At 39.6% G+C, this 25,979-nt stretch overlaps 3 protein-coding genes across 4 annotated transcripts; 1 reads left to right on the forward strand and 2 right to left on the reverse strand.

The window, feature by feature from the left end:
- Positions 1 to 2,506: 2,506 nt before the first annotated feature.
- Positions 2,507 to 12,544, forward strand: dcaf8 (DDB1 and CUL4 associated factor 8). 2 transcript variants are annotated; one of them, XM_038717552.1, is made up of 13 exons: positions 2,507 to 2,763; positions 3,244 to 3,317; positions 3,428 to 3,523; positions 3,805 to 4,451; positions 4,722 to 4,862; positions 5,010 to 5,104; positions 5,463 to 5,573; positions 5,729 to 5,859; positions 7,018 to 7,125; positions 7,337 to 7,467; positions 9,201 to 9,320; positions 9,599 to 9,715; positions 10,420 to 12,544. In XM_038717552.1, exons 2-13 carry the CDS (start codon positions 3,281 to 3,283, stop codon positions 10,525 to 10,527), a joined length of 1,842 nt encoding a protein of 613 aa, XP_038573480.1. In that variant the 5' UTR covers positions 2,507 to 2,763; positions 3,244 to 3,280; the 3' UTR covers positions 10,528 to 12,544. The 2 variants fall into 2 exon arrangements, with proteins under 2 accessions (XP_038573480.1, XP_038573481.1); XM_038717553.1 differs by lacking the exon at positions 2,507 to 2,763 and adding an exon at positions 2,791 to 3,105.
- A 1,439-nt stretch (positions 12,545 to 13,983) lies between these two features.
- On the reverse strand, positions 13,984 to 23,532 carry ndc1 (NDC1 transmembrane nucleoporin). Its single transcript, XM_038717551.1, has 18 exons — positions 23,381 to 23,532; positions 22,163 to 22,283; positions 21,976 to 22,077; positions 21,250 to 21,424; positions 21,033 to 21,159; positions 19,509 to 19,617; positions 19,209 to 19,260; positions 18,912 to 19,044; positions 18,338 to 18,430; positions 18,157 to 18,238; positions 17,853 to 18,014; positions 17,507 to 17,767; positions 17,218 to 17,330; positions 16,623 to 16,673; positions 15,996 to 16,059; positions 15,749 to 15,849; positions 15,020 to 15,180; positions 13,984 to 14,919 (listed from the first exon to the last, which is right to left on the reverse strand). The coding sequence occupies exons 1-18, from the start codon at positions 23,417 to 23,419 to the stop codon at positions 14,856 to 14,858; spliced, it is 2,010 nt and encodes a 669-aa protein (XP_038573479.1). The 5' UTR covers positions 23,420 to 23,532; the 3' UTR covers positions 13,984 to 14,855.
- Positions 23,533 to 23,696: 164 nt separating this feature from the next.
- On the reverse strand, positions 23,697 to 25,840 carry zgc:113691 (uncharacterized protein LOC503529 homolog). Its single transcript, XM_038717563.1, has one exon. It carries the CDS (start codon positions 24,670 to 24,672, stop codon positions 23,917 to 23,919), a length of 756 nt encoding a protein of 251 aa, XP_038573491.1. The 5' UTR covers positions 24,673 to 25,840; the 3' UTR covers positions 23,697 to 23,916.
- Between the last annotated feature and the right edge of the window lie 139 nt (positions 25,841 to 25,979).

Here is a 25,979-nt window from a genome sequence, read left to right on the forward strand (position 1 = left end):
CTATTTTCGTTATAGATTAATCCGCTGATTATTTTAAATTGATTATAAAAAAAAAAAAAGAAACGTCACAGTTGCCCAGAGTGACACCTTCACAGTGCTTGTTTTGTCAGTCTAAATTTCAAAATGACTTTAAAAAACATTAAAATAATCAAAAGGAAAAACAGCAAATCTTCACATTTGTGAAACTGGAACCAGGAAATTACTTAAACAATATCAAAATAGTTGCCAATTAAATTTCTGTCAATCAACAAAATACTAGCTGTACATATAAACTCTTTGTGCGTAAAAAATCTTAGGCTACTTTGTAAAGTAACTAGTAACTGAAGCTGCTAGATAAATGTAGTGAAGTAAAAAGTACAATATCTCCCTCTGAGATGTAGTGGAGTAGAAGTAGAAAGTCGAAAGCACTTATTTTGTCATTCATATACAGTGTAGCTCTGTTTAGTCGTCCCAGTCTCCCATCTCAGCTGACATTCCATGTGGATTATCAGCAGCTTGGACAAGTAACTATAATCAGAGCTCTTTGTGGCATGTATGTTGGGAAGCTGGGATCTGTTTCACAATAGTCATAAGTTAAACCAGATAGGAAAGAATCAAGAGATATAACAGTTTCAGCGAAAAGGACAGAGAGGATCTAAACCTACGACATAAACACAGGAAGGAAGCTGGGGGATCCCATCTTGTTTCACCCTCTCTGAGGGAGCCAGATGTTTCCTTTGAAATTGAGCAGACTCATTCATTCCAACTTCAAGAGTGAGTAAGCAGGAAAACTTGCTCTATGGATTTCTTAAATACAAAAATAAATCACTATAATACAATGCAAATGCATGCACGATAGCACAAATCCAATACTGTGTACAATATCATATAATTTCCCTGAAAATATATTGAGGACAACAACTCATAAGCATTAGCTAAAATTAGCATTAGCTAAAATGAGACATTTTGTGAAGTGTCCCTTAGCTGAGGTTATACAAGAACTGGTTAATTGGATGTTATTAATAGAGCTTATAGTAGGAAATTTACTTTTAGCAACAAGGTAAGACTCTAGAGGTAGAAGATAATAACTGAATGAAATCAAGGAAGGATATCAACTGGGCAAGGTGGGCATCTGCTCAAAGTGACACAAAGAAAAATTCATGTGAAATGTTTTTTAAAGCTGTACTAAACAATATTTTTATATTAAGAATGCACCAACTTAGTATGTGTAATGTGAAAGTGGTTACTTGTAATGAAAACCCCACAGAGGATTGTCACCTGACTCTACAGTTCCCAGCTCATAGCGTTCATAGGTTTCTCAGCTGTGTGCTTTAGCAACTTTCACAGTTTTGGTTTTCAGATCTGCAATGCTACTGTTTTTGTTCAGTCCCACCAGCATCAACTCCATTTCCACCTGCGGCAGGCAACCATTTTCAGAAAGAAAAAAAAGAGCTCTTACAAATCCACTGTATGCCACAAGTCCAGCGTAAATGACAGACAGAGTTAGCAGCTAGCTGGTAAACATAGTGGCGCATTTTGTAGCTAAAAAACCACAGAGACCATTAACCTCAGGAGTTGAGAATGTGTTTGAGAATGAAGGGCCTACTGTGCATCATCTGTGCTACAACAAACTGGAGCGGTGGATGGGCTGACAACCTGCTGTTTTTTAATGGCGTTGCAGCGCAATGTTGTTAATGACAATAAGGTGCATGTGTGTATTTAATAAGTTACACCATGTCATGGCATTACAAAGTAATGTTGTACAAAAACTCTGAATCACTTTCTGTGCAAACCGACAAAAACTTAAAGTAACAAGCTAACATTACTGTGAGAGCTGCTACTCAGGGTCAAATAGTTAGCAAGAACATTATACTTTGGTAAATGATTTAGCCTGGGTTATTAAAATGAACTCCAACTTAACAAGAACTGATAAGAATTGCGTAAGCAGTTTAAATGCTAAAAATCAACCTGCACATTTCTCACCTTGAACTTCTTCTTCGGGTCTGGATGAATTTTCTGTTCTGTTGACACAATTTTATAAGGTGATGTCAGTGTTTTGTTTACAGCTTGTTGCTGCCCCCAAGTGACCAAAAAAACTGTTAATGCAGGTTTTAAGGCAGACCCGGCCTGATAATGTGATCCTGACTTTGAGCAGGTGAGAAAGTCTCTGTAAAAATGTAGTTTTAAGCCCTTCATTATTCAGTTTTGTGCTAATATATGCATATTCCCACTGTACATGTTGCTGAGAGAATGGGAGGAGGGGCCCAGCAAAATAAATGAAATTCTAAGATGGATTAATGTGGACTTTGTTAAATTATTTAAAATAAGGCATGCCTACAATAACAAATAGGCTTTTTATATACAGTCTATGCAAATAGGTGATACATTTCAGAATATGCATATTAGCATTATTATTATTACTATTGTACTGTAGTTCTTGTTGTTGTTATTTGGCCTCGCGTTTCTCCTCTGTAAACTTCCGGAGAAAAAAAAACGAAGCGAGCACGACACCGGAAATGGAAACACAGAAAAAAAAAAGAAGCTGAACCGTCAAAACATAAACAGAGCAGTCAACCTTGTGTGGACGCAGCAAGCTTGCTTTAAATAGTCTCTCTTTTACAAAGACCCTTTATGTACGCATTCCTAATGTCGTGTATTAACCGCCAGAGAATTCCTAGTCAAGGCACTTAGCTCACTTGCTAAGCAGTGAGGTGGAGAAAATAAATCTGCAATAAAGATTAGGACTAAACTAAGAAGTACGCCTCGTCGGGCCTTCGAGTAGAGGTAATAACCTAAGCTATGCTAGTTAGCCACTACACGAAACGCTAGCTGCGTGCTCGCTTTTTGACAACCAGCTGCTCGGTTGTTAAGTTAGGGCTAACAGTAGTGTTTTAGTTTCGATATTTGTTAGCTTCACAGTTAGCATTAGCTCACGTTAATAAAAGTGTCGGGTTGTCGAGCACCGCAGAGGACAATGCACTGTAAAACATCACAAAGCAAAATCGAGCATTAGTAAGGCCTGTGAGCCAGCTAGCAATCAAGTTAGTTTGTTTATCTCGCTACAGGCAGCGGTAGATAATTAGTAAATTAGCCAGGCTGTTAGTTTGGAAGCTACGGAGCTAACAGGTAATTTAACCAGTGGAGTACAGTTCAGCGACTGCAAGCGATCGTCTCGGCTCACTTATTGTACAAGGTGTCTGTTCCTATATTTGAACCCTTGTGAATAAACAACCTAAATATTGCTTTTGTGTGTGACACTCAAAGGTTGTACCTCGGGTCGACGCAGGACAAAGGAGACAGAATGGCTGAGGCTGACTGCAAATCCACTGCGCTTAACGGTAACATCAGTACTAGAGAATTACTGACGATGTATACTGACCATAACTGTGCCAGCTGTCATTCTGCATAGCTCTGACAGGTAATCAGCGGACATGTTTGGGTTTACTAGGTGGCTCTGAAGAAAAAGAACCTGAAGAAGAGCAAAATAAGGAGGGAGATGCCTCTGGAAGCAAAGAGGGACAAACTCAGTCTTCCTCTCTAGATGGTAACTCCATTCTTGCAGTTTAACAGCTCTTCAAAAAGCTTGTCCTGTGAAAAAAAATGGTATGGTAGAAACTTTGCTTAAATATATTTTTAACTATGTTCAAATTTCAAATGCAGACACTTTTACTGCAGGTATACTCTGATATTTCTAACATTATTGGAGTTTTCTTCAAAGAGAAATTTGCAGCCTAATAGTATTTGTGCAGCATTTTTTAATCTACCAATGAAACAGCAATGACTTAACCTTATCCTCCATGGCTCTGACTTTCCCTATTTCTGTAGCTCCCAGAGAAACAGTAGAGGCGTCTGGAGACAAGCCCATGCCAGATGCGGAAGCAGAGACTGAGGCAAATAGAGAGGGAGATGAGGAAGAAGACACAGACAGCATGGATGGCAGCGGTCTTTACTCCCTAACTGAGGATGGGGAAAGAGAGAGTGAGGGAGGCAGACGGGAGAGAGCAAAGGAAAAAGATGGTGGGAAAAGGGCAGCTAGAAAGAGGAATAGACCTGGTGGCAGCACCAATCACTCCACCAGCTCAGATGAGGATGACGATGAGGATGAAGAAGAAGATGAACAGAAAGATGATGACGAAGACGATGATGAGGCTATGGAGGCGTGGCTGGGAGCAGAGCTCCGTGACCTGCGTGGCCCTGAATGGCGGGCAGTACCCTCTCTGCGCTCCAGGGAGATCGGCAGGGACTCGCACCAGTTTGTGAGGCGCGTGTGTGGAGCCCGCGGTCTCGTGCAGAGGATGGAGCTCCAGGGTCGCTTGGAGAGGCACACAGGCTGCGTCAACACTTTGCACTTCAACCCCTCGGGCACACGCCTGGCTTCAGGCAGCGATGACCTGCGAGTGGTGATCTGGGACTGGGCTGTCCGCCGTGCTGAACTGGAGTTTGACAGCGGCCACAAGAGCAATGTCTTTCAGGTCAGGGAAAACAAAATAATGTACCTCTTGAGAGCAAAGAAGCAGGTGGATTAAGAACTAGAGTTGATTAATGGAGAAAAGAAAATTGTATATTTTGACTTTAATGATGAGGGAATGAATAGATTATTTCATATTAATCAATAGTTAATGAATAAACTTGCAAGACAAGAGAGTAGACACAGATTGAAGTCAGATGAGTGGGTGACTAATCAATGTGTACTGCGGTCAGAAACTTAAAACAAGTCTTCCCCTTGCCCTTAATGTACATAGGCAAAGTTCCTGCCACACAGTGGAGACTCCACCTTGGCCATGTGTGCTCGAGATGGCCAGATCAGAGTGGCTGAGCTCTCTGCCACACAGCGCTGCAAGAACACCAAGCGGGTAGCACAGCATAAAGGTGCAGCACACAAGGTGAGCGTTCGTACTGTATGTGTGAATGTAAGTGTTTAGGCGTTTCTGCCATAACTTGCAGCTGTGGTAAATATATTTATAACTCTGATAGCCTGATGATTAAGACGTGTCCCATCTGTGTTTTTTCCTACTTATTTTTTTTTCCAGCTGGCCCTTGAGCCAGATTCCCCCTGCTCCTTTCTGTCCGCTGGAGAGGATGCTGTGGTGTTCGGTATTGACCTGCGTCTAGACCGTCCTGCCAAGTGAGTGATGCCCTTAATTAGTTAAGTTTAGCACAGTTGAAATTCGTCACCTCGGGAATTAGATTTTCTGTAGAATTTCTAGACTGACAGGCTTGTGCAATAGGTGGGACAAATACCATAAACTACAACACAATACATTCATAATGTTTGATTTCTGTTGAGTCAGTCAGAGGTACTGATACAACTTTTTAGGCAATAGTTTGTGGTTTTGTTAAGCAAATATCCAGTCTTTCAGTCAGTGTTGGTGAACTTCCACTTTTAAACGTGTTCATCTTTGCCAGTTTTCCTGTGTTTGCCATGTGTCATCATGATTTGTAAAACCGTTTTTTCCTTTGTGTCTCCTGCATTTGTGTGGCAGTAAACTGGTGGTTGTAAAGGAGGGTGATAAAAAAGTAGGGCTGTACACCATCTTTGTCAACCCAGCAAAGACAAACCACTTTGCTGTGGGTGGAAGAGATCAGTATGTGAGGTATGAACCAGGTTGCAGTTCTAGTGCTAATTATTTCAATAATAATGCAAATGGATGCAATGGAAATAGTGATAGTAATAATATTTGATATTGTTGCTTTACATCTCTTAATTCTTTTTTTCTTCTCTCACTTTCTCATATCCTCACCCTCTTAGGATCTATGACCAGAGGAAGATTAATGAGAATGACAACAATGGGGTTCTGAAAAAGTTTTGTCCTTCCCATCTGGTATCCAGTGAGTCCAAAACCAACATAACCTGCCTTGTGTACAGTCACGATGGCACAGGTAAATGCACAATGACTGACAGCTTGCATGCAGTCATGGAGTATGGAAATACAGGGGAAACCTTTTATAGTGACCACATCTGTCCGGGTCACATTCATCACTACAAGCAGATGATTATTCTAACCAAATTCTTTTCTTTTTCTTTATTTCTCATGCACATGACCATCTAATTTACATTTGTATATTTATTACATGAATATAAAGTAATGAAAAGGACAGCTTCACTAGTTTCAAAATATAGTACAGCTGTTTCAAATGCTTTTCAAATGATTGTAGAAATTAAATTACTGTACTGTGTATAATTCAGCTACAGTACAGTAGTGTATATAAACTATGGCTTAAGGGTTTTCTTCAGTGTGGGATGAGTAAAGTGTATCTTATCTTACTGTAGTTGAAATTATAATTAGGCTATAGCCTAACACATGTTGTGCTGTTTACAAATACAGTTATTTCAATAGCTCAGATAGCTACAAAGCCTCAGCTTGGCGGTAGTTTCGGTGCATTTCTACATTTTAACAGGCCTGAAAATAAATTGTAGCCAATCGGTGCCGATCTGTTTTGAAAACCATCATACGCAAAGTATTTAGATTTTTCCTCCTTTGTTGTCATGTGTGAAAAGACCCAAAATGAAAACTGTAAGAGGATTGCTTGATTACTATAACTAAATCATTTTTGTGTAGAAAATATTTTGTCCCAAGCTGTTTGATGAAGTTTTGTAGTGGTTTCCTCTGTGATTTAATATGGCATGATTTAATTTCCTTGCAATCATCCTAATCCTGTTTGGTATTCAGTTTGATTATCCTCACCTAATTGCTTATTCAGTTATCAACATGTTTTAGAAATATTGAAAATACCAATCCCTACTCTTGATGATTCATTGTCTTAAAATGCGGCCCTTCTTAACCTTCCTGATGCAACATCGGTTACACTCAAACAGAATGAGGTTTATTCTTTATTCTTATGCGTTAGTGTGCTCTCATCTTTGCAGAGCACCAGTAAGGTCAGGTATAGTGCCAGTTACAGGAATTTACTGAAATCAATAATGTAGCCGAGCATGTCTGAATCATCTCTGTATGAGAAAATGCCCAGACCAGATTTTGATTTAATGACATTAAAGGAAATTAAACAAATGACTGTTGGACCATTCTGTCTGTGCAGAGCTCCTGGCCAGTTATAACGACGAGGACATCTATCTGTTTGACTCCAACCACAGTGATGGGGCTGACTATCGCAGGAGATACAAGGGACACCGCAATAATGCAACAGGTGTTAAATTCAGTTGCCACTAACAACGATAATTTATCGCTGTAATAAAGTAGTGCCCTTTGCATATACCCACAGTTTTAAAGATCCACCTTGTCAGTTAGTTTCTATCTATAGCCCAGCTTCACAAGCAGTTGCCTGACAACTAATCTTTCTTCTTGCTGTTAGCATTTGGCAGACCAAAAACATTCTCTCTCATCTTTTTTTCTCACAGTGAAGGGTGTGAACTTCTATGGGCCATCCAGTGAGTTTGTGGTTAGTGGCAGTGACTGCGGACACATCTACCTGTGGGACAAGTACTCTGCTCGCATTGTCCAGTTTATGGAGGGAGACAGAGGAGGAGTGGTGAGTTGAAGAGAGAGAGAAAAATTTGTACTTGGCAACAATTAAAATTTTTAAAAGTGCAAAATTGAATAATGAATTCTAATGTAGTGTATTGCACACTTTTAATTTAAATGTACTGCTATCTACACAAAAGTGCCATAACATGTGGTTTGCAAACACTTTAAAAAATAAGGTGCCTTTTACCATCAGGATTCCTTTTACACAGCAGCAATAAAATATTTCTTGTAAATCTCAACTTAAACATTAATGTGATCAAGTCAAATATAAAACCAAAGCTATTTGTCACTGCCAGGGCATTATCTTTTATCTAGCTTGTTAAAACAAGTTACCATCATAATATCATAACAAGCACCTTCTGAGCAACAGGTTAACATATATGAATCTTGTTTTTGTTTTTTTCTGAACAGGTATCAGCAGAAACATTTGTCTTTTATCAGGGAGCAGCATAAACTGTCTGTGTTCAGTAGCAAGTGTTCCCTGTTAGAGTGAGGTGAAGTGCTCGCCTCACACACATCCGCCTGCTGCCAAAGTTGAATTGTCTTGCACTTTTTGTATGCGACGCGCAGCACAAATCATTGGAAGAGAGACTGATCCTCGCTGTTTGAGAGTTTCCAGAATCTATTACTGTTTACTAAATAGGACATCAACAGGAAGGAATTTGCATGGCAGAGCCGCAAAACTAGATGAAGGCCTATCAGGTAAAGTTATGTATAATTTTAACATAAGTTAAATAGGCTACAGCTGTGTAGCGCACAGAAGCCATTGCTAGGTAGGCACCGAATGTTCAGTCCCCGAAATGATTTGGCCAAAAATAGCACTACCGGTGTTCGGCCTAATAAGTCAAAAGACTGATTACATTTTACCAAAAAAAATAGGTTGACATGTCGGCAGTGTGGCAGCATTTTAAAGTGTCCAAGAAAGATGTAAAAATGGCCGTTTGCAGACACTGTTCTGCTGAATTGTCTAATTTTCATGTCTTTACAAAGACTGGTGTTTCAGTATGAGGGTCCTACCTGAAGAGAGGCTATGAAGTCGAGAACCGATACGATACGAGAACCACATACAACATTATTTATCAAATTGGGTCGGACTTGATGAATTTAGCGCTAGGATACGTTCCTAAGATCGACATCTTCCCCAATACTAATCAGCATGCAGTGTGTAGCTATCCACTTCGATATGACACTTGATCGCTTGTCTTGCTTTTGTTTATCTACTTCTCCCACACGCTGCATCCAATGTAGTCTGCCGAATCCTCCCTCCGCTGCTTGTGTTGGTGGGTGATTTGCAGGCTGATCAAAGAGCCAGTGAGCAACAGACTTTCAAAATAATGATAATAAAAACTGCGTTAATGTGCGATAAAATATTTGTCGGCGTTAATTAATTAATGTGTTAACGTGATAACGCATTAACGTGCCAAAAATATTTATTTTGTTGGGTTCAGAGATGACTTAGGAAAGGCTGTACAAACACACTACTGGTTGGCAGTGTTTATTCTGTTATGTCTTTGTGGTAATTGCCCAGTATTTGTTTTCAGTTGCAGCAAAATACTATTATTAATATTTTACTCTGATAAAAATACACTTGGTATACATACTGTTTTTTTCTGTTGTATATTTTCTTTAACAGAAGAGTTGGCTTTTTTGCTGCTGAGACATCCATCCCAAGAATATTCTCTCTGTTCGTCTTCATATAATCATCTCAGTCATTTCTCTACTCTCTGTTCACAACAGGTGAACTGTTTGGAGCCGCATCCCCATCTGCCAGGTATGGCCACCAGTGGGCTGGACCACGACATCAAACTGTGGGCCCCCACAGCTGAAAGCCCCACAGGACTCAAGGGTCTCAAAGAGGTATTCTATTCTGCTCTATTTTATTCCGTTCTGCTTTTTATAGGGGTGATAATAAAAACTAGTAACTAAAATAATAAACTTTTTTTTATGTAATAACTGGCTATGCTTGATATATTATGGTCATTATAGTGAGACATTAGGCCTCTATTTAAGCTGCAAAAACGTTGCTATGAGAAGTCCTGGAAAAGAAATGGAATTTATATCAGGGACATCAGGGGGTATGTTTGAGGTGCGTGCATGCTCACACCTGTAATAAACGATTTGTCGTGCTTGTCAAGGTGATGAAGAAGAACAAGCGGGAGCGCGATGAGGACAGTGTGCGCCACGGTGACCAGTATGACACCCAGCTGCTGTGGTTCCTGATGAGACACATGAGGAACAGAAGGCCTGCGAGGGTGAGTTCCCCTAACACTGCAATAAACTTAGGACCCATTAATCATGTTTTGGGTTGTGGAGTTCAAAAGATGTGGGCATTGAACAGGCAGGCAGGGCCTCACCAAAATATCCTGTTGGTTGCATTATGGGAAATGTAGGCTACAGCGTTTTTTGAGCTTGACCTATACTAGGATCTGTTACTGTGATTTTGACCATTGTTTTTTTTTTTTTTTATTATCTGTTTCTTGTGAGTACCTCACTTTTATAATGCAGTGCTAAATTTCTGGAGTGCCCCTTAAGTAAATAGTATGTAGGATGCAGTCTATTGGGTCCCTGTCCATTGAAAATTGGAGGAGGCAAGTTAGCTGTTATGGGTAACCACTAGTACTGTTCCGTTTGACAGTTTAATGCTATAATGTGCAAAGTGTAACAATATACCTGCAAAGGAAGGAAAGAAGACTGCAAGCTAGTAAACAGTGGTGCTTTGCAAATTTTTTATTAGGAAGAAAATGCATTAAACATTTTAGGCCTTAACACACTGCAGGGGATAGTTTTTGTACTTGTTGTGCGTGTATTTACTAAAATACAGTTGGAATTTGTGGGAATGTACTGGCAATTCTGCACTGAAAATATACAGTGCACTTTCTAACTTTAAGGACCAGGTTTCCCCCGAATAGGCTCATTGTCACTTTTCTCTGCTCTCCTCTTATTTATGTTTGTGCAGGCCCGCCGTGAAGGTGCAGACGCAGACACAGACGAGTCCTGGAGCTCTCCAGATTCCTCTGATGAAGAGGAAGGAGGTCCAGACCATGTCCAGTGCATGTCCTCCTGAGCCACACACATACACACATACACACATACATACATACATACATACTTTATTGCCCTTGAATTGATGCACATAGGCAAGCACTATTGACACACTGGCACACTCAAACACTGACGAGCCACAGATTAGAGGTTTTGTTTAATTTTTTTTTTTTTTTACACACATACAAACTCAGACAGATAAACACACACATTTACTTAAACATAGTGTTGAAGCAGAGTGACAGAGATGCTTAATGCCTGGTTTCCCAGCAGTTGTGAGTGTGCAAATGGCAACTGCAGACAGTATAATTCTTCCAGAATCCCGATTATTATTTTTATTTTTTTTGAAAAAGAGATTGAGTGAGTGCTTACATCCCTATAAACCACTCGGAGGATCCTGCTTATCCATACGTTATCTATACGCTATGTGTAGCCCAAGAACAATGTACTGTATGACAACAAGCCCCTCCTCTTTAGGCACCATGTAGGAAGCTACACATCACCAGCACACAACTCCGACCTGTCTTAGTAACACACCTCTTGCTGTCAACCTTTCTGTGCTGATGACAAGGGGGTCAGCACGGAGGAAGGGCGCAGAATCCGTTCCCTCAAACTATCCCCTATATGTGACTTCCTATTTAAGATTTGAACTTGTAGAGGGAAACCCCGGCGCCCCTCACTGCATTGCCTAAGTCTTGTACTGATTTCTGGCCCTGAGCTTGTGCAGATAGTTATATTTATCACAGGTTTTCTCTCTGAGGACTACTAAATCTTTACGTGCTGCCCTCAACTACTCCCTCCCCTCCCCCTTCCATCACCCTCCCCTACACTACCGCGTGCACTTTGAATCAGGGATGCTTTAGTTTGAGACAGACAGAACATGCACTGAATGTGTGATTTTTGGGGGAAGAGCTGTTGTCTTGTATCGCTCATTGGAAATCCCACAGTGCATTTTAGTGTATTTCTTTAAGTTTTTTGATTGGGGAGATATTTTGCACTTGGAAGAGGTTTCTTTTGGTTCCACCAGCCCTTCCTCCTCTATTTCTTCCTCCCTCGCTCTCCATCCTGACACCTGTTTTTGACAGGATGTCTTCAGTTCACCTGTCCTAGTGAACGTGAAAGTATAGAGGTAGATGGTGTTCAACTTGTGCATAGGATGTAATGACTGATGTTAGGCTCTGTGTAATTTTGAATAGCCAGAACCGACCTGGATCAAAACCCTAGTGAAAGACTGCCTATGTGCCAATTGAAATTGGATTAACAAAGGACTCCACTTGTCCATGTGGTTCCTTTTTAAAATTCTTGTGCGATGCGAACAGTCTCAAATCAATTGCTGAGTAACATTTTTCAGACAAACATTTGAACCAGGTCGTGTGTTGTGTGTTTGCAGCCAGCACACCACTTGTGAAGAAACGTCTGTCTGTGCTGTATTGACATTGGCTCAAAGAGTAGGATGGGGGGGGGGTCAATATGCTTGCCAGTCATTTGTTGTGTGAGAGCGATAAAGTCCAGCTTTTCTCATTTTCTATGAGAACTCTAGTTAGTTGAATTTATATGTACATATATAAATATATATTAAAACTGTAAAAAAAAAATCAACTTCAGCAAATGCTGTTTGACTTAAAAAAAAAAAAGATGTCAAAATATTTGATTGGTATTGATGCAGAGGTTTATATTCTATATGAGGACAAAGTACTTTTAAAATCCAGAGAAAAAAAAAGTTGACATGAGGCACCATTTTTTGTTGAGTTTTTCCTTTTATGAATGACATCCCTCTGTTATGAACTGTCATTTCAGGTATACTAGTTTTGATTCTCTTTCTTGTTCAAGGAAAAAAAAACAGTGTTTCCTTTCTAGATCTTAATCCATCATTTGAGACAGTTATATCCAGATTTTCCCACTGGCTATTTTGGCATCTTGTATAAATAAGGCTTTTGATGAACAACTTTTTTCCCCCCACCACTGCCTAATATTGTGTTCTACAGTTCAGTTGGAAATATGTACGATTCGTGCAATAAACAAAAAGACAGTGCTCTTGATGTCGTCATGTTATGGTCTCATTCTGTGTTGTATTGTTGTGACATACTGATATGTATTAATGCATTTATTGGCCGACATAAGAGGTCCTATGTGGAGACTTGCTTTTGTCACCAGTTTTGCTGGCTGCTGTCTTTAGACTAATGCAAGAGATCGATGTTCTGTGAGGCTATTTCTTATCGCACTTCTGTTAAGTTGGGGACTTGCAAGAGAAGATTTAAAAACAAAAAACAGAATCGTCAGTCATTTTATGTTTAGGAAAAACATAAAATAAAAAGACTCCAAGCCCAAACAGAAACAACGGATGAGATCAGAGTTAGTTAGTCACTACTTTGTAACACCTTGCCAGAGCCACAGAAAACTTTATACACCTGTTGAATGATGCAACTTTATCCAGTTGAATAGTACTCTATGGACTAGTGTGCCCATTTAAATGTCCCATTTCTATGTCAAAATATGGAGTGACCAAGTGCTCTAAATGTTACTATTAACAAGAAGAAACATTTGGAGAACATCTTACTGAAGTCCAAGGTGGCAGTAAAAACTCCTTTTACCACCGGTGAATATTAAATTGTCCTGCCATTGTCATTTTCTATATAAAAAGTAGATACTAATTATGATCCAGAATTTAAGGTGCCAGCATAGTCCTAATTTAGTTTAGTTTTACTCTAATCCCACAGCCTTTTCAGCTACAGTGTATCCCCAATTTTAACATCTCAGGATTACTATTGCAACATTTTTTTTGTAAGATTTTACTAAAGGACAATGATCTCCTGAATAACTTATTAAAATTGAATATTTGCCTATAGGATGGTAGGTCTTTTTTTTAAGCATATAAAACTAAATGTCTTTTGTATGGCAAGCCTATTAAGACATTTTGACATGGCCCATTAGGAAAAGCACAGATGTAATTAACTTGTTTAGGTGCTCCAGTTTCAGAGTCCTGGTACTGTGCAAGTTGGCTAACTGTCACAATGTCATGACTTACTGATCACTTTAACAATGACTATTTTATTCAGAAACACCTGAATAAAATTGAGTCATTGTTAAAGTTATAGTCACAACGTCTGTTGTGGAAAAGGTCTATTGTCTTAACGGATGTTTCAAGCAGACACCCTTCCTTCTTCCTCCTGGTTGTTTTCATTATGCAAACTCACGATGGGCATATGTATGAAATGTCTTTAGTCCAATTAATGCTTTGGGGTTTTTAGGTTTGCCAGTTTGAGGATTCAGTACCTAAGGATCCAAATCAGTTTCCATTATTCCTCTACTGCATCTTGCACATCAAGGCTCTTAAATAATTCTGTTGTATACGATCTGCCTTCTTCTTAATCAATGCTCTTCTTTGTTACACTTTCTCTTTGAAGAGAGTACTGCTCCACATTCATGATGCACATTTATGGAGTCACTGTTTGTTTCAGCTGAGAAATGAGACATGATCTTTACATGATGTTTTTATTCAACAGGTCTTAGAATGGGAATATAAACTCAATCCATGTTGGCAGTGACAAACATTTTCTCACGCTTGTTACCACTCACACCATATACCCATCCTTAATTTGACATAAATGACAGCCTTATTTCACATGAACAAATGACAAAAACAAATAGTTAACATGTACAAACAGGTGTCAGTCTGATCTGTAAATCTGATGGTGGTGTATTTTCTAGTTGGAGAACCTGAACTTCTGTGCACAGCTGTAAACTCGTTCTCCAGGCTGGTGTCTAGAACAAAACCAGATCTACGAAAATACATATCTGAACATATTCTTGACACCTGTGAAACTGCAGAGATCTCATTTAAAAAAAAATATATATATAAACACAAAATACAGCTTCTTGCTTACTAAATGCAGCCATCACTCTCACTCATCACACTTGATGCTTAATGTTTTGAATCGCAAGGATACAATAGAAACAAGAATTTAGTACAAATGCAGCTCCAATAGCCCTTTACAACTCATCCCAATTAACACAAGTCAAATATGATTACTTTGTTTCATTTGTATGATGAGAAAATCATACAAACCTTTTTTTTGGAATGAGCCGTTTATCTATACAGTGAGCTAGTTTAAATCTCCACACTCCAAACACAGGAGGGTAAAAGTCTTCCAACTCGTTCCACTTTAACGGTTGGGCTTCCGTCGCCTCATACATGGAGATGTGATCTAGCCTATCAAATACAATCCGACATGACATAGTGCAGACATAAATATTAAAAGAGGCACCATCATGAGCTTTCACTTGTTGCCTCACTTATGCTAATGTGCACACAAAGGAATCACGCTGATAAGAATCTGAGTGTCAGGTGTGCTATTCCTTGTACTCCAGAAACTGCTGTAATCTTTTCCGATGCTCTGCAGACATCTTAACATCACTGAGGATTAAAAATAAACAAAACATATATATAAAAAAAAAGTGTATACTCAGTATTTTTTAATCATCTGAAAAAAAAGAATTTTAATGACAGGCCTTACTTCAAGTGATCTCCAAAAGTAGTTGTTATCCTGTAGATGGCAGTCTTGAGAGTGGCCCTGAGAGCAAAGCGCAGTGTTTTGTGAGTGGAGTCTCCCATGCTGCTGGTCGACCTCACAGGCTTACTGGAAGCATGAGGCAGCTTGAAGTGTCGATCTACTGCCTGAAGACAAAGAGGACAGGACACAACTGCTGTTAGTGGGCGCACAATGCAAAGCAAGAAAATAATATTGTTTTGCCAACACCCACACACTGCAGTTTATATTTTATACATACATTTAATTATATCCTGGCTGTCACCATGTCACTACACAACTTCCTGTTCCCCTGATGCCTCAGCTTCTTTTAAAAAGCAAATGTAATTTTTTTCATGCAACAACAGAGTGAATCTCAAAGTTTTTATTTCAACAATAAGGGAATGCTGCAGATACAGATAAACACTTGCCTGACTGACCAACCAGAATTTGCCTCACAGCAAACACGGTGAAATTTCATGTGTGTTGATCAATACAATGAAATATTTCTTTCTGACTTTCTACATGGCTACTCACCATATACAAATGAATACCATGTAGATAAAGGAAAGTGGTGCACGGGTTCTGTTTGTTCAGTGCAAGGTTTGTTCTTAACCACAGAATAGCATGCAAAGCCAATTCACACGCACTGTCTGAAATCTGATAGCTAACCAATATGTGCTCTCAGGGGAGCTACAGTAAACCATGACAGCTTACCTCTTGTAAGACCAGCATGCAACTTAGAATGCTGGGTAATGTGGTCTGTACAACCCCAAACTGATCTTCTGAGAAGGAGGCTTGAACAAGGTAAGACAGCCCTGGAGGAGGATAACAGAGGACAAAGTGATGCACTTGTTGTATCAACAGGTCAGAACCATTAATAAAAATAAATAATAAAAAAAAAAAGTTAATTAATAAAAATGATTAGTTAATTAACTAAAAAAGGCCACCCTCTCCTTCCTACCTTCTAAAGCCCAGATGTGAGCCTGGCTGTCTGCAAACAGAGCTTGACTCGAGGCTTCTGGAAGCTGTAAGAGATGACGTGAACTAGTACGAGTGCTCTACTGAACAGACAGATGCATATTTACAGTAGACCGAGGGATGAGGAAGTTGTTAGACGGACACTTTTAAGTGAGAATACACTAGAGCATGCATGCGTGATCAAAAGGAAGATACATAAAACCTCAGACAGCAAAGCAGACTAACCAAAATAGCTTCTACAAATAGGAAATGGTTGTATGATACAATATTTATGTGAGAGAAACTTACCAGTACTATCACACTACAAATATGATTGACATGATTTCTCAACATTTGATTAGTACAAATAAAACTGGTTTTATAATTGGCAAGTGACTTGTAATAAATGTTTACACCTTAATACAAGTTTCTAATGTAATCAGAGAAGTTCATTATTAACAGAAAATAGGCCCCAAACCAGGAGGTAAATGAGTGATGCCTGCAGGGTGAGGCTGTTTGATTTGGTGAACCAAATGAAAATCTACAGTGTCAGATGAGAGAGCATGCAGGGAGACGCAAAAAGGGTTGTTCAGAAGTCTAATGACAGCATGCACATGCCGTACATCCTTACCTTGTTAAACAAATACATTATCAGCACCCGCTTTGCCAAGAAATTTTTAACCTAAATGGGACAATTAAATGTAAAGTTGTTTTGCTTTCAAAACTAGAACAAAATGCAACACACATGTGAAGAAATATTGGCTTTTCACACTTAAGCCCTTGGCTAAAACCACCACAACTGCTTCAAATCGTAAGATGGATGTATACTACATAAGAACAAAGACAATAACCTTAATAATAACCTTTACTTCATAAAGCAGAAGTAATCATCAATAAATCTGGCTACAGAGAAGACAACTTTCCCAGCCATTGTTAAAAACATCTCTGAAGAACACCTCTCTGGTGCCAGCACAGAAGTGAAGGTGTGATTGAGCTGTGAGTGAGGACAGTAGAGAAAACAATTTGCAGAGCAAATAGAGCTCTGTCCATTTCCACACCTGTGCACATCCTGCCCAATCATTGGGTAAAGCAGAGATTACTTAAATGATCCCTTTCTATGACTACCATAGTTAGCCCAAGGTTAATATAAGTTAAGTATGAAAAGCCCTTTGTCAGTGCTGTATATTCATTCTAACATATATAGAGTAAAAACAAGACTTAAGTACCTGTTCTTTTCTGTTTTGGAGGAATTGAGCCAGGAGACTTGGTTTGGACGGTTCCTGTTTGGGACTAGGAACTGAGGCAGGGGATGGCTGGGGACTGCCATTGGCCTGTGAATCTGCACCGAAACAGATGCTAAAGCATAAATGGGAACAAGCAAGAAATCTGGATTTGCAGATCTATTATTCTACTACTAAATTTACATAACGATACCCTGACCCAAACGTATTAACGTTTGGGTCGTAAAAAATGTCCGTATGATCTTAGTGACCTGATGTCTTCCACTAGCCTCACCTGTGGAAGTGGACCAGAGTTTTGGGGCTCTCCTCATGATGTGTGGGCTCTGTACTGTTCCGAACCACGGAGAGCATTGTTCCACAGGAGCAGTAAGACGCCGCAGGGCGGGGGAGGCAAAAGGGCTATCCAGGTCAGGAGTGAATGGTGCCGTCAGAGGGCTCTGTGGGCCGCCAACAATGGAGCGTGCAAAGACCGAAGCTGGAGTTTTTAACATTAAAGTGGGCCTCGGGCTCATCAGATCTTCGGTACCCGAGGTTACTTTTAAGGGGGGAAAGACAGACAGAAAGGATAAAGAGGACTGGCCATAAACACTTAAGTTAATTTATGTTTTATAGCAGCATACCTGATGTCTCAGATGAAGTCTTCCTTTCACTCCCAGTAGACAGTGATTTGGCTCTGCCGTTGGTTGCTACAGTGTCGTGATAGGCAACGAGTCTCTGGGTCAGATCAGCCAGCAGAGACAGACACTCCTTACTGATGGCGTTCCAGTTATGAGGATGGCCACCTGGGAAAGACAGGACATACATTTTGCTTTTGTTGTGAACTAATTGTAAATACAATCTGAATATTCAAAGTGTGAAGGTTTTTTTTTGGAGGGTGGGGGGGTGGTGATCAACAAATGCCTCTGTGTGGACAACATCCCAGACCTGGCTGACTCAGACTGAAGACCTCACAGCGTCGTGATGGGCTGTGTTGAGACAGCAGAGCCAAGTCCTGCAGAGCTAGAAACTATAATTTGGGAAAGGACATGTTACAACATCCAGATTTGATGATCAGTAAGCAGGGAAACTTGGACTTGAAAGAATCTAATTATGTGTTTCCATCTACCTTCAGAACCATTGGCTGCTTGTCAGTAAGAACTTTAGGAAGACTCTGGTGGGCATCCTCAGTAAAAGATGGCTGTACAGGAAAACTGTACACCTGCAGATAACAGAAACCATATTAGATAACATATTACTTTAAAGTCAAGCTCCTCAAGTGTCCATTTAAGTTATCTTCAGAGTTGAATATCCAAAGCAGTGACAACATTGCCCCCTAGTGTCTCTAAATAATTAAAACAACAGAAGTTGTCTTGGCAACACATCTCTCTACTTTTAAGCCAATTACAGCCACAAATTGGCAATCAGATTTGATTATCAGAACTGGGTAGAGTCCATGCAATTTTATGGAGGTCACCACGGTCAGCTGGCACTTTCATCTTTTGTAAAGTGGTATTCTTTAGCCTGTGAATGTGCTGAAGCTAGGTAACAAAAAAAGTATTAATGAATTTATAATGGGAGAAGTGAAACAAAAGGGAAAAAAATAGCACAAGTGTGGAAATGTCCATTCTATAGCACAGTGAGACCTTTGATTTAGCAATATTAGGGATTGGATTAATTTTGTATTTTATTGATACACATACCTCAGTAACAAAGATCCTAAAGAGCAGCTGTGTGATGTTCCACGTGAAAAGGAGGAATAAGGCACTGATCCACAGGTGGTAGAGCAGGGAGAAGTCCAGCAGTCCAGCTATGCTGTCAAGAGGCTGGACAGAACTGGAGGTTGCACACAAATACATTAATGCAGTGCTTTATATCAGTCCATGAAGCAGCACTGTGTGGCAGGGCCAAAGGAAAACAAACAAAATATCTATCTCTCTCTTTGTGTGTGTGTGTGTGTGTGTGTGTGTGTGTGTGTGTGTCACAGAATTCATACTGACCTGTTCAAATGAAGATTCAGTGTTTTACAAATCCATGCTCTTGGAATGTATCCTGTTAACATAAAATTGCAATATTTTGTCTTTGTGCGGAAAAGGACAAGAGCAGAGTAAAAAAATTAAATCAAAACAGTCCTCAGGTATCATAATTGAACAATTAATAGTAGCATGGTTACAAGAAACATGACTAAAAAGCTTATTTGGGAAAAGATCAAAGTTTAAACTCCTCGAGCAGTTTGTTCTAAGGTATAGAACTATAGCTCTGCAATACTGAAGTTTCAATTGTAAACAGAGAACACTTACCCAAAAAGAAATACACAAATATGTAGTTTCTGACAGAGTAGAGTGCTTCAGTGGCGCTGCATTTCACCACCAAAGGTAGGGATCCCTTAAAGCGAAGGTATTTGTATTGCTGGAGAACAACAACAATAGGTGAATGTCAACGCTAACTATGAACTGCTATTTAAAAGAATAGTGCCAGTTTTCTAAAGTTTGGATCAGCCTGTGTATTATGAGACATCCTGGTTATAAGAAAACTGCATGTATGCATGTTGATTGGCAGAAGTGTAAACCAGGGCCCCGTTTCAGAAAGCGAGATTAATGAAAACTCTGAGTATGTTAATCATGAGATGAGGGAAACTCTGGGTTTTCTGTTTCAGAGACCGAGATCAGATAAACTCTAGATCAGTAACTCTGGCAACTGATGCTGTGAACCTAACCTCCTCCTGAGGTGTCATTTAGCCAGAAATACACTGAACAAATTATAAACGCAACACTTTTGGTTTTGCCCCTATTCATCATGAGTAGAACTCAAAGATCTAAGACTTTCTCTATGTACACAAAAGGCCTATTTCTCTCAAATATTGTTCACAAATCTGTCAAAATCCGGGTTAGTGAGCACTTTTCCTTTGCCGAGATAATCCATCCATCTCACAGGGGTCGCATATCAAGATGCTGATCAGACAGCATGGTTATTGCACGGGTGTGCCTTAGGCTGGCCACAATAAAAGGCAACTCGAAAATGTGCAGTTTCACTGTATTGGGGGGGGTGCAGAAACCAGTCAGTATCTGGTGTGACCACCATTTGCCTCACACAGTGCAACACATCTCCTTCGCATAGAGTTGATCAGGTTGTTGATTGTGGCCTGTGGAATGATAGTCCACTCCTCTTCAATGGCTGTGCGAAGTTGCCGTCAGGTCGAGACCCCGATGAGGACGATAAGCATGCGGATGAGCTTCCCTGAGACGGTACTTGACTGCAGAAATTCTTTTGTTATGCAAACTGAGAGTTGCAGTAGCTGTCATGGTGGCTGGTCTCAGATGATCTTGGAGGTGAAGATGCTGGATGTGGAGGTCCTGGGCTGGTGTGGTTACACGTGGTATACGCCTTTCACGGGCAACACCTCTTGTGGACATTCCTGCAGTCAGCATGCCAATTGCACACTCCCTCAAAACTTGTGACATCTGTGGCATTGTGCTGTGTGATGGAACTGCACATTTTCGAGTGGTCTTTTATTGTGGCCAGCCTAAGACACACCTGTGCAATACCCATGCTGTCTGATCAGCATCTTGATATGCCACACCTGTGAGGTGGGTGGATTATCTCGGCAAAGGAGAAGTGTTCACAAACGGATTGTGACAGATTTGTGGACAATATTTGAGAGAAATAGGCCTTTTGTGTACACAGAGAAAGTCTTAGATCTTTCAGTTCAGCTTATGATGATGGGCGCAAAAACAAAAGGGTAGCATTTATATTTTTGTTCAGTTTATCTCTTATTCAGTCTTTGTAGCACCATCAGTCAGATGAATGATACTCATGCCACATACCTGAACAGTGTGGAAAGAGACATAGTTCATGTTATGGATCACACCCAGCAGACTGTGAGAGAATCCAACAAAGGCTCCAGACAATAGAAGTATGAGGTGATGCTCATTCAGATACATCTGAGGGGAACTGTCAGCGGTGAAAACACAGCGAGGCAATTAGACTATGGATGAAGCATGTAAAGCTCAACATGATGCATTTTATGTGACAGCTGCTTACCCATCACTTTGTGTGCAAGGATAGCTGATTGTCTCATATCTGTCCCCGATGGTGACGGCACAGCACCAAGCCACGATTATTCCCATCATACAGTGGGCCAGGGCGTTGACAAACTGACGAGGGTGGATCAGCTGACCCAACAGGGCAATTTTCGAGCATGCAATAGTTGGGATAACTGATGAGAGGCAAAAAAAAAAAAACAGAGTTACAACCAAAGACTAACATACCTTTTGTGCTATCAGATGTTTTGTATTTCACTAACTAGACACTGTTCCCAACAATGCATAATATGAATGTGCAGGTATATTAGTTCCAACTCAGTGAATTTACATTACTCAGGTTGTAATAACTTGCAAAAGAGATTTTATAATTACTTTAAACAATGTGTTGATTACTCTGTTAATGAATAAACTAATTATAGTGCTATAATACATGCAATGACTTTGTCCTACGTAAGTTTCATCATATGCGGACACTCCATTACATTTTGCCATAAGCCGTCACTTCTGATTAATTCACCTGAGATATCAGTTTGATTTGTCTTGTGTACATACGCCCTGAAATGATGAGCTGATGAAATGTGTCTTTGCTCTGCTAAACGTAAAGGCTACTAAACCAGTAACAGCAAGGCCATGTCAGTCACTAGACATTCTTCAAGATAAGGCTAGGTATAAGTAAAACAACAACCTCAAGTAAATATTCAATTCACAGCGTCCTGCCACTTACCTGTATAATACTCCAGGTTCAGGAACCCAACTATGAGGATCACTCCACACAGCAGGATTAGGGTGAAGATGGCACTTGCACTTGTTAAGAGGGACAGGCATTCTGCATGTAAAAAGCAGTCTACAGTAAGCTTCACACACCTTCTGATATCAAGGAATCAAATCTCAAAATAAACGCTGTGACTGACCTGATGTCGTCTTGATGGGGTGGAGGAGATGGAACCTGCTGAGGATTAGAAAAACTGCCGTGATGGGTGGCAACAACAGGACAGCCCAAGCAATGCTGGCCACAGCTCTCCAGCAAATCACCTGAACAGAAAAGTCAGTCAATACTATATACATACCAAATACAAAATCATTAACTCACTTCAACAGAGGTAGCTGTTAAGACTATAACATGTATATCTGACAATGTATTAGCTGTCAGTATGTTAATCCAAAGGTATAACAGCCCTGCTGGGGTTTATGCAGACCTACATTGCCTACTCCTACTGTAAACCTGAATGATAGAAAATGGCTTGAAAGACTCATCAGAAAGGGGTTTGAACAAGTCATACTTGTGTTACATATACATACATATTCAACTTTGTTTTCTATGGTGTGGATGGTAAGAAAAAAATATTTTGAGTTAGAATACACTGTTGCTGGCAGCTGCAAGACCCAGATTGTATGTAACAGTTATCAAATAAATAATGAGCAGATTCATTCATAAAGAAATTAAGTTACTTGCAGCCTCGGATCTTAGTATTTTGTGTTCTTCTACGGTAGAAACCATTGAGCATCCAATCTTTCGTGTGTAACGTTATATACATCCAGATGTTGGAATCGCATTTAAATATTAAATAAATAAATAAATAAATAAATGCATATTCACTTGCTAAATATTAACAAGTTGATCATTGTGCTGGGTAAATCATAATTACGTAAGTGGACTAACGTTAACAGACTTTAATTAATGTATTTCTGCTCAAGTTGGTATAACGTTATTTCTTTCAACATAAATCTCAAAATTATATCAAGTATTATAAAAGACTGAACAATTTTATACTGTGATGTCACGAATTTTTTATTTTATTTTTCTCTTGTATAAAACATTAGATAGAGGGAAGTTATTTTGCTCTTGATAATCGTGTTATTTTGTACGTGTTGTGGTTGTTTTTTCTCAGTATAGCAACGTTATATGCTCATATCTTGCGCCAAATTGCGTTACCTTATCTTAATTGTACTTTTCTTTCTGTTCTGTAACTTGTCTTTGAACTTTTGTGTCGCTTAATAAAAAAACTAAAACAAATTTTTGCTTCGCTCAAGTCAACTAGCATGAACAGACGGGCTACTTGATGTTAGCATGCTAGCACGCGTGATACATTTTCTCTTTTATGAATGAAGAATTAAGTTTAAAGACTCACCTTGCGGACAAACCAACAACTTTGCTGTGCAGAAAACATGTTGTTTGGATAGATGGAGAGCAACGCGGCGATATTAACCTCGGCTCTCCTGATGTCAAACTATTTTCCACTCAGTTCCCATATCGCGCCACATGCATTCAAAGGACCTCTAAAGGACCCCGATTAAAAGTTGTCCATATCCCTGCCTGCTGCCAGTAAAACAGCCACACGAATTTATTTTTAATATATAATAATATTTATAAATTCAGATTGTTCGGCCAGTGCAAACTTGGTTACACGGAGTAAGCTCCCAAAAACAATGGCTTCGTTAAATGTGGACTTAAACAGATCTAAAAAGGTAGGTTACAGTTGAATGATACAAACAGGCCTACTGAAATACTTTTATTGTCCCAGAATTAAATTACACAAGGCACCAAGACAAGCCATAAATCAGCTTTTCCTTGTTTAAATTTGAGTCATTTGTTTATTGTCAGATATAGCAAATAATTATTGGACTATCAATGCAGTGTGTTAGTGGTTGCCTGTCATGGGCCAAGTCAATTCTGAATTCCCTTAGTTTCATCATGCATGAACGTTTTCTTGTCATGATGATGATAGCCATTTCCATAAGCTGGAAAACTACCCAAAACAGTCTTTTTGTCATTGTCCCGAGAGAATGACTTGGTCTCAAAAGCATTGACTGGGAGCTTTTGGGATGAATTGATGGACATCTCAGTTTGAACTGCTTTATGGGCTAATGGTTTCTGTCCAGGTTTGAGGCTAATTGAAGGGAGAGTGAGCTGCTCTCTCTGGGACTTCTTGTCTTCCCACAACTTCAGCAGGCGCCGTTGATTATTTGTCATATCCTTGAGATTTTGCTGCAATGACTGCACTTGATCCTCCAAAAGTGTTTTAGACGTGACCGTATTTGCCAACTCTGATGTCAGATCATCAATGGTCAAACTCAGTTTCCCAGCCTTCTCCATCAGGGAATTGCACTCACGCTCCTTTTCATGCAAGTCATTGATAATGTCCTTTGTGGTCTTTCCATTGAACTTGGGGTTGCTCTCAAGTCCAATCTCAGTCCGAAGAGCTTTCACTTGTTTCCTAAACTCCTTGTTGTCCAGAGTCAGGGTCTTCAGTTTCTGTTTCAGAGCTTCAGTTGAACGCATCCTTGACTCATACTGTCTGAGTTTCTCTCTGAGAACACTTTCTCTGTGCATGGCTTCATCTCTTTCCTTCCTGCATTTCTCCAAAAGTTTCAATGTCTCAAATTTGGACACTTTTTCTCCTTTGCCATTTGAGGTGGCCATCCTTGGCTACGTTTTCCAGATCACAATATTAAAAAATAAATATTTAAAAAGGCATTTTCTTTTTCTTTAATGTAATACTCACAAGCTATCTAAATAGGCCATGAGCACTGTGTTGTAAATCCACTGCTCAAGCATGAGCAGCTACATGCGTGTCTGAGACTGAGGCAAGTGACATTCCTCTAACAGGGTTATGTTTGACAGGCGGCTCCTGTGTAACTCAAAGCTGGAGCTAGAATGACCATTAATTAGGGCGCCACCACCCCATTGACACCGTTTCAAGTGACACAATTTTTTTTCTAATTTGTTAATTAACAAGGGCAATGTTTTTAAATGAATCAATGGAAATATTAAACTAAGAGGACCCCTGCATCTAATGTGTCCCTATAGAAACAGACTTTACATACATAAGTTAAAACATTTTCCACTGCATGTGATCTGTGCATCCAAACAGAGACAAAGTAGATTCTATCAGTTTGCTCGACCAAATGACGGTTTGGATGGATGAGTTGGAAAAACAGTAGCAGCAGCCAAATGGCCACATTTAAAGTTAGACACCCTCTTTGAAATGTTGAAGTTATACCTATTAGTTACGATCTCTCCCTTAAATATTTAAAACGTCCAACTGCTGAAACGTACTGGCGGCCTTTAATGCTGTCAGGTGCTGGTAGAAAAGAGTCACGTTGCGGATACGTGTGGGGTTTGGGGTTGTTATACCTAAAACCTTTGGGTTTAGTGAAGGAAAAAGGTGGACCAAAATTGTTCACTGGCATTTTAAACATATGATGCATTTTTACAGGTATTTCCACGTAGACAGATTTTACAAATGACAGATGTAGAATCCAGATGCTTATTTTTATTTGGAAACAAAATGAAGATACACTGCAGTGATACGATTTAGTGTGTGAATATTTTAAGATTGTTTTAGAATTTATGTAATTTGAGTTGTTTAGCCTAGGTTTTCCATGTTTTATTGGAAAAAAATATATAGACAAAAGAACTTTGTTATTTAAAGGAATAGATAGACATTTTGTGAAATAGGCGTATTTTCTTTCCAACCAAGTGTTTCCCAGTTTCCAGTCTTTACGCTAAGCTATGCTAAGCTAAGCAGCTGCTGGCTGTAGCTTGCTAAAGGCATGAGAGTGGTATCAATTTTCTGATGTAAGTCAAGGAAAGAAAGTGAATTAGCATATTTCCAAATATGTCTAACTATTTATTTAATGTGGGTAAAGACGGTGTGCGAATCATCATCTGTTCATAGAGTTGAAAAATAGCATTATTTTTTCATTATTTCATTAATAAAAAGGTGA

This window comes from Micropterus salmoides, unplaced genomic scaffold (genome assembly GCF_014851395.1).
Source record: "Micropterus salmoides isolate LMB-PRFRI ecotype aquatic unplaced genomic scaffold, ASM1485139v1 Ms_hic_scaffold_14, whole genome shotgun sequence".
Classification (NCBI taxonomy): Eukaryota; Metazoa; Chordata; class Actinopteri; order Centrarchiformes; family Centrarchidae; genus Micropterus; species Micropterus salmoides.